This window comes from Eumetopias jubatus, unplaced genomic scaffold, assembly GCF_037043125.1.
Source record: "Eumetopias jubatus isolate StellerSeaLion01/CBP00866 unplaced genomic scaffold, mEumJub1_p1.0 scaffold_1, whole genome shotgun sequence".
Classification (NCBI taxonomy): Eukaryota; Metazoa; Chordata; class Mammalia; order Carnivora; family Otariidae; genus Eumetopias; species Eumetopias jubatus.
The window spans coordinates 67797372-67815069 of record NW_028274807.1 but is presented as its reverse complement, the minus strand read 5'-3'; the positions used below and the strand labels follow the sequence as shown (position 1 = coordinate 67815069).

Sequence of the window (17698 nt, the reverse complement as noted above, 5' to 3'; positions counted from 1 at the left end):
AGGGAGAGTCCTTGCGGGGCTCCTTAGATGGTAGGGTGTTTCCCACCAACACCCTGTCTCTGTTTATGTGTCTGTGTCATCTATTTAAGCACTTTCCTACAATTTCTTGTTTTAATCTGAAATAAGTTTTAAATGAGCTGGGAGCCTGCAGAGGGCCATTTTCAAGGCAAGCCCCTCAAAACATAAACATGTGTATTTAATGCAAGTTCGGATCCAATGAGGGTGGCTAATAGAAGGAGAAGGGTGGAGAAAGCGCTTCTAAGGAGAAACCCCGAATTGTTTTTCCTGCTCAACCCGTGGCCAGGAAAGAAAGGGCTGAGATCACAGCCAGTCACGGGGACAAAGACTACAGACACTTCTAAATTTCAAGCCCAAGAGAGGCTGACAGCATCATTCATGTCTCCAGGTTTGAGGAACGGCTTATACAGGTCATTGCATAAGAATTAATGAGAAGGGCAACAAAGTGCACCTGTTGTGTGGGTACTTAGCTCTTTCTCTGAATAAGAGCTTTTCAGAAATAAAATAATGGAGTTAATACCAGTTCATGTGAGTCTTGCAAACCATCAATTAATGTTTTAACGAGGAACTTTTTTTTTTAAGATTTATTATTTGACAGAGAGAGACACAGCGAGAGAGGGAACACAAGCAGGGGGAGCGGGAGAGGGAGAAGCAGGCTTCCCGCGGAGCAGGGAGCCCGATGCGGGGCTCAATCCCAGGACCCTGGGAACATGACGGCTGAGCCACCCAGGTGCCCCGAGGAACGTTGTTTTGACAGAAAAAAAAAAAACTTCTAATGGGTTAGAAGAGCTGACTTGTCAATTATTTCCTTCCCATCACAAGTCCGCTTTCCCCTTGTGAATGACCTCCACTTCACAGGTGGACAAAAGCCGTGCTGAGAGGTAAGGCGCCGCCCACCGAACCCAGCGAAGTAGCCAGGCCTGCAGCTGCTTCGGCCCCCGCGTCTCCCCCTCTGGGTTTGGGGACCCTGACAGGTTCTCCGTTTGCTACTTCTGCTTCCCCGGAGCAAGAAGTTAATGTGGAAGTCTGTGACAGGAGTCTTCAAAAACAGTTGCTGATGAGTCAAAACAGAGCAAAAATGGCCAAGGAGGAAAACATCAGAGGGTCAGTAGGCAGGGAGGCCCTTCCTTTCCCCTCCATCCACCCCCTCTCTGCCCTGTCCTCTCTCCTGTTCCTCCCCCTTCTCCAGTCCCATCGCCAGCTTTAATGGATACGGCACCATACTTGTTGTCAACAAACTGTTCCTAAGTATTCTTGATCTCAGGTCTTGTCTTTCCCCGGAGGCAGGCTTGATCTGTTCCCTTTCTCTGCACATGGAACAGGGCACCCAGTAGCTAGCTACTCAGTTAAATGACAGAGTGTGTCCGTGAGTGACTCTACAGTCACTGGCCAGGGCACCAAGTACAGGCACCACAGGTGAGTCACGTTCCATCTCTAATTCTGGGCCAGCACATCCAGGTGGCTTGGCCCTTCCTGGATCGCAGAGAGTGGGCGCTCTCTGGGCTTGGTCTCAGCACAGCGGCAGGAAGCACAGCTGTGAGGAAACCTGGGGTATATTTAGTCTGGCCCCATTTGAGCAGGGTGGCACATCTGTCTTTGGGTCCCGTGGACCCCTCCCTTGCCATCTGTGTGCTGTGGCTGGTGCCTGCCGTCCCCCTGCTTCAGACCAGGACTGTGCCAGAAGACAGCTAAGGTGCAAGCCCAGAGGTGTACTTCTCTAGGGGCACTAGTGAGCCTGGGCATGGACACAAACTATGTCAGAGAGCTCCTGCTGGAATTTAGGGAGTTGGGTTAGGAACAGAAAAAAAAGGGAGTTGGGTTAGGAACAGAAAAAAAAAAAAAACAACCAAAAACCATGTATTTTTATACTTACTATGTGCCAGATATTATTCTAGCTGCTTTACATATGTTGCTTCTTTTAATCATCTAAAAACCCTGCGGTATTTATCATGCATTATACTGATGATGTAGACGTTACGCTTATCAACACTGTAGCATCAAGAACTGATGATACTGTGGGTTGGGGAGCTTGCTTCAGATCACACAGCCAGAGCTTCGAGTGAGTTCAGAGTACCACCTTCCATCTGTCTTCTTGTTTTATCCAGCATAAACTGATGCCATAGCGTATAGGCCACAGAGGAGACAGAGTAATTTGTTTGACTTTGAAATTAAGTGCAGTACACACATCTTGCCCTTTTCACCTGGCTTGGCCTTGCTCTGAGTTCGCTGTGCTCCCCTGGCTAGAGGCTAGGATGGGGGTCAGCAGATAAGACCTCTGTCCTTGTGGAGAGTTTGCCACCAGAGAAGCCTGCTTCACGTGGAAGAGATGGCCTCCAGAACATCTTGGCCTTACCATCAGAAGGCCTGGGTACAAGCTCTAGGTCTGCCTGTGACTGGCCCTGTGACGTCGCGCAGGTCACTTCAGCTGAGCACGCCCTGGCCTCCTCGGGAGACTAGGGTGGTGGGATTGGGACTGGGGCCTCGGGATTCTCATGAGGGCTGCTTTCCTCAGGCTGCTTCCAGAAAACTACTTGCCCCCAGACTGAGATCCTCACGGCTCCTTAATCCCAGGGCAGAGTGTGTTTCTGGGAGGGTTGGTTGGTTTCTCACCCTGTGAAGAATTTGGGGTGGTTGAGTGCTAGGGATGACTCAGCCGTTCGCTAGCCTGGACTCAGTCACGCTGATCCCATGTGACCGCAGTCTGTAGGTCTGAGGCCAGGTTCGTTCTGCACACTTACTCCCAACCATTTCCTTTTGCCCCCCTCCCAGGCCCGGGGCCTAGGGAACACAGGGCAGGGCTGGGACGGCGGTGCCAGGGGACTCCATGTCTCCCAGGCCAGGCGCCCACAAAGCAGTCATCACACTCATCTGTCTCCTGGAGAGGGTGCAGCCAGGTTGTTCTCAAATTATTTTACATATATCCCAGGAGAGTTTTAAGCAATACATTTGTATTTCTAACAGTATTTGCCTTGTGTCATGTAAAAACAAACAAGTCTGTAATCCTTGGGTGAGGGCCCCATCTCTGTTCGTTTGCAGCTGATAACCCACAAGTAATGGAGCCCAAGTGGGTAGGTTTGAGTCAGCGCCCTTGTCAGCCTCACACGGAAGGTGTTGTTGGTGTTGAGCAGTCGTACAAAGTATGTTCACATGTTCTCTCTTCAAAACTCCTGAGATTATACCGTTACTACCGTCAACACAGGTGAGGCCGCTGAGCTTCAGAGAGAGGCCGTGACTTGCCCGAGGCCAGACCTGGGAGAGGGTAGGGGCCAAGGAGGGGCCGCCGCCAGCTCCAAGGAGGGTCTGATGTCCCTGCAGCACGTAGGCATGCCCGTCTACATGGACCTCTGAAACCGGGGACTGGCTGAGGCAGCAGAGGGGCAGAACGGGGGGAATCTACACAGGCAGAAACATTTTGTCCTCAAGCCTCAGTCCCTGTGGGACAGGAAATTCCTCAACTCTCCTGAGGCAGCCTGCTTTCCTGGCCACGGCAGCCCAGGGCACAGCAACGAGATCTCTGCCCTTGCAGTTCTGGGCCTCCCCGAGCCCACTCCTGGGCCTCGGGTCAAGGGAAAGTCTGCCTGGCTGCCCCTCTGACAAAGGCAGCGATGCTGGGGGCCGGGGTGGAGGCGGCGGCCGGGACCCGAGAGCACAACCCCCGGTCTCGGACCATACGGTACCCTGGCTCCGTGCCTTTCACAATGCGTCTGCCTTGGGGGAGGCTTCCCTGCAGCATCCTGAGCCTTCTCCACCTCTCCCGTCCTCACTTCCAGAGGCCGTACCTGGAGAGCTCTGCAGCGGGCCCAGTTTTGTTTTGAGTACCAAAAGTTAGAAACTCAGTGCCAATTTGGAGTTCTATTTTCCTCAGGTATATAAAGCACCGTGGAGAGGCGTCCCCATGGCTACTGGCTTTCTGGAAACCTGGTATATATGGCCCTTGCTAATAAGAACCCAAAATACCAGAGTCCCTTTCCCCCAAAACTTAGAGTTTAAGTTAGAGATATTCTAGCCCTCTCCCTCCCTACCCCTGCCAAAACACAAGAACAAAATAGCTCGGAATGATTGAAGGTCCAAGCCACCTGGCTCGCAGGGCAAAGGGCAAGATCAGAGACTGGGCAGCCACGAGCTGGTCCTGCACCAGGGCTGTCCTGTGTGGGAAGCTGACACTGGCTCAGCCACTCTGCTGCCCCTTCCCCTCTGGCTCGCACAAGGCAAGTCCAAACCCAGCTTGGGGAGCATTCCAAGTATAACAGAAAGCCTATTTGAGACCCCATCTCCCTGGAGAACTGAAACGGGGTGAGTGGGCCAGCCCTGAACCCAGAGAGTTGTTCTAGCTTTTGTCTTTGACTAGCTGCTATACTTCTTCCCTCCCTTTGAGACTTTCTTTTCCCAGTTTTTACTGAGATATTAGTGATGTACAATAAACTGCACATATTCGTGGTGGTTAATTTGAAACCTTCACCACAATCTTAAGAAATGAGCATCACCACCAACCCCAAATGTGTCCTGATGCCCCTTTACAATCCTTCTCCATAAGTCCCAGGCAACCACAGATCTGCTTGCTATCCCGAGATTTTGCATTTTCTAGAATTTTATATGAACGGAATCATCCAGTATATACTTTTTCTTTGGCTTCTTTTATTCAGTGTCATTTTTGTGAGATTTGTCTGTCATAGTGTGTCTTGTTAGTCTGTTTCTTTTTATTACTAAGTCGTATCCCACTGCATAAATACAGCACAATCTCTTTATTCATTCACTTGTTGATGGCCATTTGGGTTGTTTCCAGTTTGGGGCTGTTAGGAATAAGGCTGCTATGAATGTTTGTGTACAAGTCTTTGTCTGGAAGCGGGCTTTCATTTCTCCTGTGTAAAATACCCAGGGGTAGAGTGACTGGATCGTATGGTAAATGCATGTTTAACTTTTTAAGAAAGTGCCGAGCTGTTTTCAGAAGGGTGTGTGCCGTGTGTGGTTCAGCAGTGTGTGAGAGGCCCCGTCGCCCCACATCCTCACCCACACCCGTGCTGGGGGTGGCCGGCCTTTTTCATTTGAGTCACTCTTGTGCGTGTAGTGTCTTTGGCTTTCTTGAGGTACTTAAAATCTCTCGGGAGGGTGATAGAGCGTCACATGGCCATAGAAAACGACAAGGAAGCTCTTCACTTCTGTTTTACGAAAGGCATCGAGGTATATTGTTAAATGAAAAACTAAGACATCAATCAGTGCATAGAGTGTGCAATCATTTCTTTAAGAGAAGAAAATAGGAGAGTATAGCTATTTGCTTGTGTGTTATATACACAGACATTCTCTGGCAAGATGAACAAGAAACTGAATATTGGTTGCCCCTGGGGAGAGGAGCCTGATGGCCACAGGTCAGGGATGGAAGGGAGACTACACATAGTCTTTGGTACTTTTTAAATTTGGTGCCATAGGCGCATATCACTTATTCAGAAAGGTGAGTGAAATTAAAAAAAAAAAAATCTCCTAAGATGGCAGGTGTTGAAGTTCTCCTGAGGAAGCAGAGCCCCCACTGGGCTTGGCCCTGCAGAGGCCTCTCCTTCCCCGGCTCCCAGGCAAGAGCACTGGCATTGCCAAGCAGAGAAAAAGGCTCACCTCGCCTTGTTGCTAGTGATCTCCAGCCCCTCCCCACACGCCCCACCTGCTAGCAGTCAGCCTCTGGCAGAAGCCCGAGCCTCACCAAAGCTGGGTGCCCAGCAGTCATCTAGTCTGTGTTTGTTGAATGAATATATGAGTGTTCGCCCCCCCCCCCCCGTTCTGTTGTCTGCCGCACAGAAAAGAAGAGCGACAGGAAGAGCGGGTACCCTCTGCCCGTGGCTCCCAGCAAGCCAGTCGCGCCCCTCTTCCTGCAGGGCCTCTCCGACCTCAAAGTCATGGATGGAAGCCAGGTCACCATGACAGTCCAGGTGTCAGGTCTGTCTCTGCATCTCTCTCCTTGGGGTAGATGGGAAAACAGGTTCAGTTGCCATGTGCGCTTTGCTGCCCCACGTCCTGCTCCGGTCATCCCCCCACCAGAAAGCAGCAGGGGACCGTCAGGCAGTGGACCCGAAGAAGTGGAGCCTGCTGGTGCCTCTTTTCTGCTTCCTCTGGGCAGGAATTTCTGGATTCAAGGTTAATTCATGGTGGTCCAGAGGAAGAAGATGACCATAGCCAGCGGGGTGGGGATTAGTGGGGCACATAATGGGGCTACTGTAGCTGGAAGATTTTGAACACTGGCGCAAAACCAGCTGATGTGAGCTTCCCAGCTCTTGGAAGATACTTTGTTGCTCTATTCAAGTTTAAGGTGAGAAGATAGAGCAGAGGTTCTTCTAAAACCAGGGCGGGGTGACAAGAGCATGTGACCAGCAGCCCGGTGGGACTGTCACAGTTCCCGCTAGAGGCCAGCAAGAGAAGCCTGGGGACTCTGCTGGCACAGACTTACTAAACCGGCTTGTGCCCAAGCATATCCAGAGCTTCCTGTTCATTGCTGACCGCTGATCAGTCCGCCTGACAGCCTGGAGGCCACTCTCCTGGGCTTTAGTTCATCCTGAGCTGCAGAAGTAATAAAGATGAGCTGTGGGAGAACCAATGGACTCCCCCTTTCAGGGATCCCCATGCACCCCCAACTCCTACAAGCCTGAGGCAGCCCCATGACGGTCCCAGGCCTCGGCCGGGCTGCCTCCCCTGCCCGCGCTCCTCGAATTGACAGAAATCAGAGGTGTTCTGCTCATAGCGTCCGTACCCGTGCTGGCTAACCCATCAGAAGCAGACCCCACTCTCTCTCTCTCCTTGAGAGATCCTGACACCACACAGCCTCCCTCATCAGCCATTCCCGGGGCCTTGCTCGTCGGGAAGCAGAGCACAATGCTACCTACCACAGGGGCAACTCTCACAGGGGGCCATTGTTTTCTGCCCCACCAAACTGCTAGAATCTACCAAGGAAAGTAGACTGGTAAAACCTGAAAATGCTATCCACCCTGAGCTGTGTTTGGAAACTCACGTGAGCTGGTGCCCATGTCCACCCTCAGACCCAACATTTGTATGGCCGCAGAATGAGATGCTGACTTTTCCTCCTGGTAAAAACTGACAGAGGAGTGACTGCGAGGTCACCATGGCATTGCCCGGACGTGCACGCACTGTGCGGGGCAGGGCAGAGCGGGAAATGCATTCGCTTCACACCCAGGGAGCCAGTTACCATGTTCCCAAGCAGCTTGAATTCTGATTTTTTTCACTTCCCATCCTTTCTGGTTTCCGCAAATCTGTTGTTAAATAATTATCATGAATATGCATTGAGCACTTTCCTAGTGCCAGATGATATTCTAATCTGCTAAAGATTTTATTTATTTATTTTGGGGGAGAGCAGAAGGAGAGGGAGAGAGGGAATTTCAAGCAGACTCACACTTAGCGTGGAGCCCGATGCGGGGCCCGATCTCACAACAATGAGATCATGACCTGAGCCAAAATCAAGAGTCGGACGCTTAACCAGCTGAGCCACCCAGGCACCCCTCTGATCTGCTATTCTAGTGGGCTGTTCCGGGAGACTGTATTAATTTATTCAATCCTCCCAACAAACCTTTGAGGAAGATATGGTTAGAATGTTTTGCGAATGGGGAAACTGAGGCATAGAGAGGTTAGTATTTAGTACAGTGTCACACTATTAAGTGCAAAGTTGCCACATGGCCCAGGGAACCAACCTCCTGCCGGGTCTGCCTGCCCTATCTCCCCCACTCAGGGAACCCACCCCCTGAGGTCATCTGGCTTCATGACGGGAATGAGATCCAGGAGTCGGAGGACTTCCACTTTGAGCAGAGAGGCACTCGGCACAGCCTTTGTATCCAGGAAGTGTTCCCGGAGGACACGGGCACATACACCTGTGAAGCCTGGAACAGTGCCGGAGAAGTCCGCACCCAGGCGGTGCTCATGGTACAAGGTGAGGCTGCGGGGCTGACCAGGGTGGGGGCAGGTGGGGGGGGGGGATCTGTGCAGCCCCAGTGGGCCCTCCAAAGGCATTTGGAGGTGAGGAAACCACTTGAGCTTACTTGGTTTCTCCCATGGCCCCTGTGTTCCCCTGGTCCCATTCCAGCCTCCAAGGCCAGGCTCTGGCTGAGTGGCAACACTGTTCCCTGAAGCCATCTGAAGTCCTTGCCCTCCCTGGGTCATTGGTGACAAGTTGCACAGAGGGCTAGGAGAGAAATCTTAGGATACACTTAACAATTAGGGAGCGGTAGCTTTTTGTCCCTTTTACTGAAATATCATTAACACACAATGTTACATTAGTGCAGTGATAGCTTTTGAGGCAAGCTGTGGCCTGTTAGGGTCCTTGCCTTTAAAGAACGTATATTTAAGAAGAGAGAGCAGGGAAGGACACATAAAGCAAGTGACAAGTCAAAATTATACACATCTCATTGTAGATCATTAACACCTAGCCCCCCTAACACCCTACTTCCCCTTGCTGTGGATATACAATATTCTCACGTCTGTATTATCCTCAGAGAACATAACCAAGACAGATTTGCCATTAGAAAGATGTGCTGTAACTGTATATCCAATAAAAGTGATTTCTGGACCAGCTGTTATTTGGGTAGCATGCAGTCTTTGACGTTTACCACCAGGGAGAGCTGAGTGGACCCTGTTTGCTGAAAGGCCTTCCTCTCTAATTCAACCCTTTGCCAACTTCCAGAGCCTCAGGATGGCACTCAGCCCTGGTTCATCAGCAAGCCCCGCTCAGTGACAGCCTCCCTGGGCCAGAGTGTCCTCATCTCCTGTGCCATCGCTGGGGACCCCTTCCCCACTGTGCACTGGCTGCGCGATGGCAAAGCCCTCTCCAAAGACACTGGCCACTCTGAGGTGCTACAGAATGAGGACGTGTTCACGCTGGTTCTAAAGAATGTGCAGCCTTGGCATGCCGGCCAGTATGAGATCCTGCTCAAGTGAGTCCACATGTCCTGCCAGCTGCCTTTAACCCACTACCCCCCAAACCTCCTGTCAAAGTTCCCACCCAGGACTAGGAAGCAGCAGAAACCCAAAATAAGGTGCGGCTGGGCTCAAGGTAAGGAAAGGGCAAGCTCGGTGCTGCCAACAAGCTTTCGTTTCTCCCGCTTCAGTGCAAAGGTGTTCACTGAGCTCCTGAGCTCAGTTCCCCAGAGCCCCCTGTCTTATTACATCTTGGCTTTTGTTCCCCTATTATTTGGTGTGTGGAGAATATGAAGGAGGGAAGAATGGATTAAAATTGGAAAAGCAACAGGATAGAGGGAATGTATTAGTTATTTCTGGCTGTGTAACAAATTACCCTGAAACCGAGCAGCTTAAAACAACAGTTACCTTCTCACAGTTTCAATGGATTGGGAAGTTGACACAGCTTTGCTGAATGATTTTTACAGTGAAGATTGTTGGTAGGGACTGCCGTCTCTGAACGCTTGACTGAGGCTGGAGGATCCACTTCTAAGATGGCTCGCTCATAGGACTGTTGGCTTGAGGCCTCAGCTCCTTGCCGTGTGGCCCTCTCCCTAGAGCTGCTTGAGTGACTACATGATATGGCTTCCACAGAGCTAGGGATCGGGGAAGGGAATAAGCTGCAACCTGCAACGTCTTTTGTGATCTACCCTTGGAGGTCACACACTGTTACTTCCACTGTATTCTGTTTGCTAGAAGTAAGTCACTAAGCCTGATTAGGGTCCATCTCTTGGAGAGAGGAGGGTCAAAGAATCTGTAGACATTTAAAACCACTACAGGGAGGTTAACTATGCCCATTCCTTTTTTTTCCCTCTCGTTTAAGGTTTTTCTAGATTACATGGGAAGGTAAGCTCCATGAAGGCACACTGCTTTGCTCCCAGGGCCTAGAACAGTGCCTGCCCAGAGTCAGCATTCAGTGGTTGTTAAATGAAAGTGATCCAGAAATGTTCTTCTACCTTGAAAATGCTCTCACTCTTAAAATCCCATGCCAGCCCTGGGTTGATGGAGACAGAGCGCCAGTCCCTAGGGTTGATGTAAGCACTGAAGAAGAGCACTCTTCTGACCTTGAGCCTGCAAACAGGACGTCATGCCACATAACAAAGATGTTTGGAGCTGCCCTGGCTCGGGTGCCCGGCCACTTTGCAAGGGACTTGCTCTCCTGGATAAATCATTTCCCTGTGCTGAGCACGTCATGTTCAAGGCTCCAAGCTACATGCCAAAGCTACTGCCATGATTGAGCACTGTTCCTATAATAATAACAAAACCCAGTGTGCGGCCCACCACTTGGGTCCTTTCTGGGCATGTGCTTTATGCTTGTATCAGTTCGCTTTTGCTGCATAACAAACTACTCGAATACTTAGTGGCTTTATAAAATATAGTCATTTATCATTTCTTTAGATTTGCTGGGAAGTTCTGCCTAGCTGGGCAAGGCTTAGCAAATCTCAGCTGAGCTATTGCCATGTCTGCAGTCAGCTGCGGGGGTGGCTTGTGGGCTGGCTGGTCATCCTGCTACCATCAGCAGTATGCATAGAACACACCTTTGCCTTAACACCCAAACCAGTTGTTATCGGGAAGGCAAATCTGCCTCCAGAATAGAAAGGAGATAACACTCTCCCTCCCCTAGGCCAGTACAAATAATAGAAGCTGACGACACAGGAGACTTGAGCTTGTCTGCATGGAAGGAGTCGTGCTGCAGGACAATACTTTCACATTAATCAAACCAAATATCCTAGAAGGGTGAAGCTCCTTGTGGGATTTTGAGGACCATAGGCTGAGGTTTAGCAAATGAGTAAAGGCTTGGCTGTCGAGGGCACATTGAAGAGCTGAGCAAGAAAGGGTAGGGGAGAGCAAAGCAAGGGCTGTGGGAATTCTGCCAGGCCAGAGTGGAGGGTTGCACTGGGAGGTCGGCAGGCAGACTGTCTGGGCCCAGCTGGGGACAGTCATAAAACTTACACTGTCCCAGCTGGAAGGGACTTCAGAAGTTATCTAGCCAACTCATCGTTTAATAATGGGGGAAACTGAGGTCTCAGGGTCATGGATTTGCTCGTGGCCACACAAAAGCAAGTAGCAGAGCCCAGATTGGAACCCTCATCTCTTTTAATCAGATTCTCTCCCATTCCCTGTTTCTCCCAAGTGCACGGGAACTTGGGGAATCCAGGAGGTTCCACCAGAGTCCCCATCCACGCAGCCCTTGCCCCTTTCCCCTCCCCAAAGTCCAGCCTCTTCATTCCTTTGGGTAGCTGTTGCCCTGGCCTTGGCTTTGTTCCCAGCTGAGGAGCAAGTCAGTGGAAAATTCTCCTGGGTAGTATGTGCCAGGTCTGCCAGGGGCCCCATTCCCCTCCAGCTTTTCTCATCCTGCCAGAAATCAGCCCTAGACCCAGGACAGAATGCCTCAAGGAGGGAGACCAGATAGCTGGAAGGAAAGGGCGGGGCGGGGGTGGGGGTTGGTGTGACAGGTCCTATCCGTCCCTGCTACAGCTGTGGCCGGGAGGGTTCTGCCACCCCAGCCCTAACGCTTGTCTCCTGAACTAAAAGAGGAAATGTCAAAAAGTCAGTTCCAAATTCCAGCTGAAATATTTGAAAGATTGAGACTTGCCAGGAAATCAATTCTTTAAACTAATTTTACATATAAAACCCATTCCAGGGGTGGGTAAGTCAGAGTGGGACAGGGTCCAAAGGCTTTGTAACCAAAGAGTGGGCTTCTTATTCAGGGTTTGGGAGGTAGGAGCAGAAAGGGTTTTGTTACTTTGTAAAAGGTGCAGCCTATGGGGTCTTAGCCCCATATCCCCTCTGGCAGCACCCGGGCTGAGCTTGGCCTGACTTTATAACTGAATATGTAGATACAGACACCAAAGATACAAGAGGCTGTTTGGCTGGATAGATTATCTGGTGTGTGGGTCCCAGGTCACAGGCCTTTCTGACTTTGTGTAGGCTCTGAACGAACCCATGATTTACCTTAAAGGCCCAACAGAGATTTAAGTTTTTGGCTGCAGAAATGGTGACCCCCAGATCTCCCCAAGGGATGATCCACTTAGTGGGCCAGTCATGGTATCCCAAGTTCTCCACCTCTGCCCCTCAGGCTTCCCCAGGTGCCTCAGGCTGAGGCCTGGGGATGGGTCACGCAGCAAGCTCCCTGTGCTCCCTCCTTAAGGGCAGGCAATCGAAGCAACAGAAGCCCTCGCCTGCTTCCCCATGGGGAGACAGAGCTTACTCCAGCTCAGGGGATGGGGGGCCCCCACCATTTAAAGCCTCTGAAGGGTTCAGCTGGGGTAGAGCACACCCATCTGGTCAGCGTCTGCTCCTGATTTCTGCATGCGGGCTGCATTATACCTGTGGCAGGAGGAAACTCAGCTGAGGCAATGTTGGAAAGCACTAGTGAGAAAATGTGGCCCTTGGCCTCCTGGCCTCCTACTCCTCACCAACCCTGGGCCCCACACCCTGTGCTTGAAAGAAAAGCGGGGAATGAATGGCCTAATACTGGCCAGCAGCCTAGCTGTAGTGGGGTGCCAGGAAGCTGGGCCTCACCCGCAAATGCCCTCCCGTGTTTATTCCACAAGTTGACCCAAAGCCCCGTGAGCCTTCTGTGCCCAATGCTCAGGATGCCCTGAGGGCCTCTTAGCCTCCCCAGGGCCTGGCACTAAGGAGGCACCTGACTGCTGTTTGTTGAGCAAAGGAACAGCCTCAGGCCTTCCAACTGTGCAGACCTGAAGCTCTCTGAACCTTGAATTGATGCCCCCCTGAGAGCCTGAGCATTGACAAAGGTAGCCAGGAGGGGACCCCAGTGGATGAGAGGAGAGTTGGAGGACAGCACAGATCAACCTCTCCTTGTTTCAAATGGGTCTTTGTGCCTGGGAGTGAGCGGCATCCCCCCACCCGCCCCCTCCAGTTCCCCTGCAAATCATCTGCCACGCCGTGGGCTGCCAGTGTCCGATCTGGACCTGGCCCTCTACTGGGAGGGAGGCCAAGCAAAGCAAGGTGGAGAGCCACGTACATCAGCAGGGCTGTGTGAACACGTGCTCTGGGGTCTGTCCATGTGGGGATAACTGTGCCTGTGTACATGGTCCCAGACACGGACCTGCAGGTGCAGTTGGCCAGCAGGTAAGGTCCCCTATCTGTGCGTATCCATGCCTGTGGCTGATACCCACATCCACACAGAGGCATGCGCACACACACACATACACACACACACACACACACACACACACATACACATATCCCACAGTAGATTTGTACTGAGGAGCCCTGGGGGGCAGAGGGAGAAGTTACAGGTCCCCGATTCAGGGAGACCTGGGTGTCGACCCCTTTTTCTGCTGGTTGGCTCTGTGAGTTAAGACCAATTATTTAACCTTTGAAAGCGTTATTTTTCTTATAAAGCCAGTGCTGGCTTCCCAGAGATGTCATGAGATGAAGTGAGATGGATTATGTAAGGAACCTGTTGCAGAGCTTGGCACATCTGTGGCAGGAGCTGAGGCACGTGCCGGGCCCCGAAGTGCCAGTAAGATGACCATGCAGGGCGGATGAGTGGGACTGCCTCAGAGAAACTCCTGAGCCTCCTTCCTTAACCTTTACAAGGGGCGTAATAGTGTTTCACACCTCACTGGGGTGTTGTAGGCACAAGAAGGTAATGGAGATGAACGAAAGGTGGTGGGCTCTGTATAAAATGGGAGGTTATCACCATGAAGGGTCGCCTCTGGCTCTCAGTCCTGCCCCCACCCTCGCCCCTTCCCCCTGCCTGGACAACCTTGGCTGGTCAGAGCTCAGAACCGCCAGCAGATGGCAGCCACGCAGGGTCGGAGGGCCGATGGGCTCTAAGTCGGGGCAGCACACAAGCAGGGTACGGCCCTCCCCGAGCAGAGAGCAGAGGGGGCCTCAACTGGCCACCCACCGCAGGGACACTAATGATTTAACAGTGGGTTGAAGAATCCAGAGCTCTCCCCACCTGAAGGAAGGAGAGAAAGGGTCATCCATGCAGGAAGACACCTGTTTGGTTTTTAGCTGATGGGGAGGGATGGGAGAGTATTTTCATTTCTCGAGCAGCAGAAGGGGAAATAGCAGTTGGAGGGGGGGGCGGTGCACTGTGCGGAGAAGACGAAACCACCTCTGTATTGCGGGAGTGTGGAGCCAAACTCAGGGTCACAGCCCAGGACTGCGCGGGCTGGACCGAGCGGCCCCATCACACCCTGGCAGGTTTAGGCTTTAGTTTTGAGTGATTGTATTTAGATGAAGCGATTGTATTCCTACTTCTGGATGTCTGTCTAAGCTGTTCAGAAGACTTTTTTTCCCCCTTTTTATACAAGAGCTGGCGGGGGGAAGAAAAGGATGACCAAAGCAGGGCAGGGCCTGCCCTAGATCTAGGTCTTGTGTGGGTGTTTGGGGTCCCAGCTAAGCCCGTGGCCCCCTCTTCCCTGGATCAAGCTGGCCAGCCTCTGGCCAAGTTCCTGCCTGCCCTGCCTTCCTCAGCCCTGGGCTGAGCAGACCCTTGGCTCTGAGAGCCTCTTGATCTGTGTTGATCTCTCAAATCCCTCAGGAACCGGGTTGGCGAATGCAGTTGCCAGGTGTCACTGACGCTACAGAGCAGCCCCAGCAGAGCGCCCCTGCGGTGAGTGCCCCCAGGAGGTGCCCGGCCAGGTCCCATGCCACCAGCCACCCACTTTCCTCCTGGCCCCTGCAGGCCCAGCCCAGCAGCCCCAGATTATTTGTATCCTCTAGCAGAGGCTGCTGAGCCAAGAGGGAGAGATTGGAAGGGGAACGAGGGAGGGAGAGCAGGGGAGGAGAGGGGGGGTGAATTATTATTTTTTTTTTTTTTTGCACACACCCTTATAAGGCCACTGAAGTCATTACCGATGTAACAAACCAAGTAAGCAAGCAAGAGCCTCTCACCAATGTTCCCTTCTATAAACACAGCCTGGTCAGCCCCAACCTCCCCTTTCCCCCGCCTCTCTACCCTCCCTCCCTCAGGGATTTGCTCTCCCCTGACGTTTCTTTCTTACCCGGCCCCTTTTCCTCTTGCTACTTTCCTTTTTCCCTTCACTGGTTGCAGGGGGAGGGAGCCTGTCAGCTGTGAGGGCCTCTGCAGCCAGGGAGCCCAGGCTCATGGTGGTGGCGGCCACTGCTATGGGACCCTGAGGCCTGGCTGGCCAGCGAGAGGGCAGGGTTGGCCAGAGGAGGACGACGGTGAGGACGTGCGGGGGTTGCTGAAGAGGCGCGTGGAGACCCGGCAGCACACTGAGGAGGCCATCCGCCAGCAGGAGGTAGAACAGCTAGACTTCCGTGACCTCCTGGGGAAGAAGGTGAGCACCAAGACCCTGTCAGAAGAAGACCTCAAGGAGATCCCAGCTGAGCAGATGGATTTCCGCGCGAACCTGCAGCGGCAGGTGAAGCCTAAGACTGTGTCAGAGGAAGAGAGGAAGGTGCACAGCCCTCAGCAAGTCGACTTCCGCTCGGTCCTGGCCAAAAAGGGGACTCCTAAGACCCCGGTGCCTGAGAAGGCACCACTTCCCAAGCCTGCCACCCCAGACTTCCGCTCAGTGTTAGGCAGCAAGAAAAAGTTACCAGCAGAGAATGGTAGCAACAATGCTGAGGCCTTGAATGCCAAGGCAGCAGAAAGTCCCAAGGCCGTGAGCAATGCCCAGCCTTTAGGGTCCCTGAAACCCTTGGGCAATGCCAAGCCTGCTGAGACCCTAAAACCCGTGGGCAATGCCAAGCCTGCCGAGCCCACGAAACCTGTGGGCAACACCAAGCTTGCTGAGACGCTGAAACCCATAGGCAATGCCAAGCCTGCTGAGACCGCAAAACCCATGGGCAACGCCAAGCCTGCTGAGACCCCGAAACCCATGGGCAACGCCAAGCCTGCTGAGACCCCAAAACCCATGGGCAACGCCAAGCCTGCTGAGACCCCGAAACCCATGGGCAACGCCAAGCCTGCTGAGACCCCGAAACCCATGGGCAATGCCAAGCCTGCTGAGACCCCGAAACCCATGGGCAACGCCAAGCCTGCTGAGACCCCGAAACCCGTGGGTAACGCCAAGCCTGCTGAGACCCCGAAACCAGCTGGGAAGGACGAACTCAAGAAGGAGGTTAAGAATGATGTGAACTCTAAGAGGGGGCATGCAGGAGCCACAGATAATGAAAACAGGTCAGAGAACCAAGGGACAGTCCCAACCTTCAAGGAGAAGCTACAAGACGTCCATGTGACAGAGGGCGAAAAGCTGCTACTCCAGTGTCAGGTGTCCTCTGACCCCCCAGCCACCATCACCTGGACGCTGAATGGAAAGACACTCAAGACCACCAAGTTCATCATCCTCTCCCAAGAAGGTAACAAGGGCGAGGGCTGGGAAGAAGGGGGCTCTGTACCAGGGCCACCGTAGGCTCGTGGACTGGCGCTCACAGCCCTGCCAGGAGAGGTGCCGTGCTCCGGGCCTTTGGGTACACACTCCATCACGGGGCGGTTAGAGGTGGGCGTCTGGTCCTGTGGCACACACCCAGGCTTCGGCATCTGTCTGGCAGAGATGCTTCCTGGCAGCCCCAGCCGTGGCTCCTCGGAGCGGCCCTGGGCCTGAGCTAGTGCCCCACGGCTCAGACGTGGAGAGGGCTCTGTTTGCAGGCGCGAGGGGGCCCGGGGCCTGGAGCCCACCCGGGGCTCGGAGCTGAGGGCTGCATTCGCAGCAGCAGCATTTTAGGTTTGGAGAAGGGTGTACAGTGATGGGACGGCACGGGACTGTGATTTGGGATCAAGAACAACTTAAGTCTTGATAACAATGTGGGTTTGAAAGGATCGGTGGGGGAAAGCCAAAACCCCAAACAGCCCCTACGGCACACACTCCTGGGCGGACAGAGCCACTCGCTTCCTAATTTGGATGAGACTTTTGTTTGCTGGTATTTCACATTCTTGGGTTGTGGGGAGAAGAGGGGGGGCACTAAATCCTGACATCTGGGGCCTTTTGGGGTCTGGAGTTCTGAGATGGGCCAGCTTATACCGAGAGAAGGGATGGGGGTGAGAGGGGCATTTCCTCTGGACCCTCAGTGTGGTTCGAAATGTTTTAGCCAAGCATCCCAAGCCTGTATGGGAGCTCCCAGTCCGGCAGATTTCCCACACCCCACTCTGGTGGCCAGCGCTGGAACAGAGCCTGGCCTGAGCTAAGGGCTGGTACCGGTGGCTCTGGACAGGGCAGGGTACAAAGTTCCCCAGGAAGTGGCATTTTACCCTTAACGGGTGGAGGGCGGCAGCCAAGAAGAGGCCCAAGTGGACAGGTCCTGTGCAATCGGGAAACACCCCACACTGTGCTGCTCCCCTTTCTGTCTGCTGACTGCAACCCCTCTCCCCTCCTTCATCAGGCTTCCTTCTTTCTTCCTGAAACCCGAAGGAAGCATTTGAAGAAAGCAGTATCCCTCTCAGCCCACGATGAAGCTTCTCTCTTCATTCTGCAACTCAGACAGCAAATCGGGAACAGCTGAGCATTTTGAATCTAAGCGCTAAAAAATTAAGGGAAAAATGACCAGGAGAGAGAAAATATTTTATTTTCTGCTACTGTGTTGATAGGAGAACTTTCTCGTGTGGATATCTCCAGATTGGTAGGGTCCTCAGAAGGCATGTCATCTGCCCCCCTGCCTCTGCTTGCTCCGCCTCCCTGTGGTCCACACACAGGTGGGCGTGGGGGATTACTAGGGTGGAGTGAGATGTCCAGGGGAGTGCATGGTGCACCTTCCCTGTCACCCCTGTGGGCCCCTCCCAGTTGGAAAG

At 52.9% G+C, this 17698-nt stretch overlaps 1 protein-coding gene across 1 annotated transcript in view; it reads left to right on the top strand.

The window, feature by feature from the left end:
* The window catches only part of MYLK (myosin light chain kinase), a 194574-nt gene that overhangs the window by 97797 nt on the left and 79079 nt on the right, over window positions 1-17698 (top strand). The window contains exons 12-16 of the mRNA XM_028091307.2: window positions 5803-5940; window positions 7739-7936; window positions 8687-8936; window positions 14486-14557; window positions 14999-16272. Coding sequence (XP_027947108.1) covers window positions 5803-5940; window positions 7739-7936; window positions 8687-8936; window positions 14486-14557; window positions 14999-16272 — 1932 coding nt within the window. The remainder of the gene's footprint in view (window positions 1-5802; window positions 5941-7738; window positions 7937-8686; window positions 8937-14485; window positions 14558-14998; window positions 16273-17698) is intronic.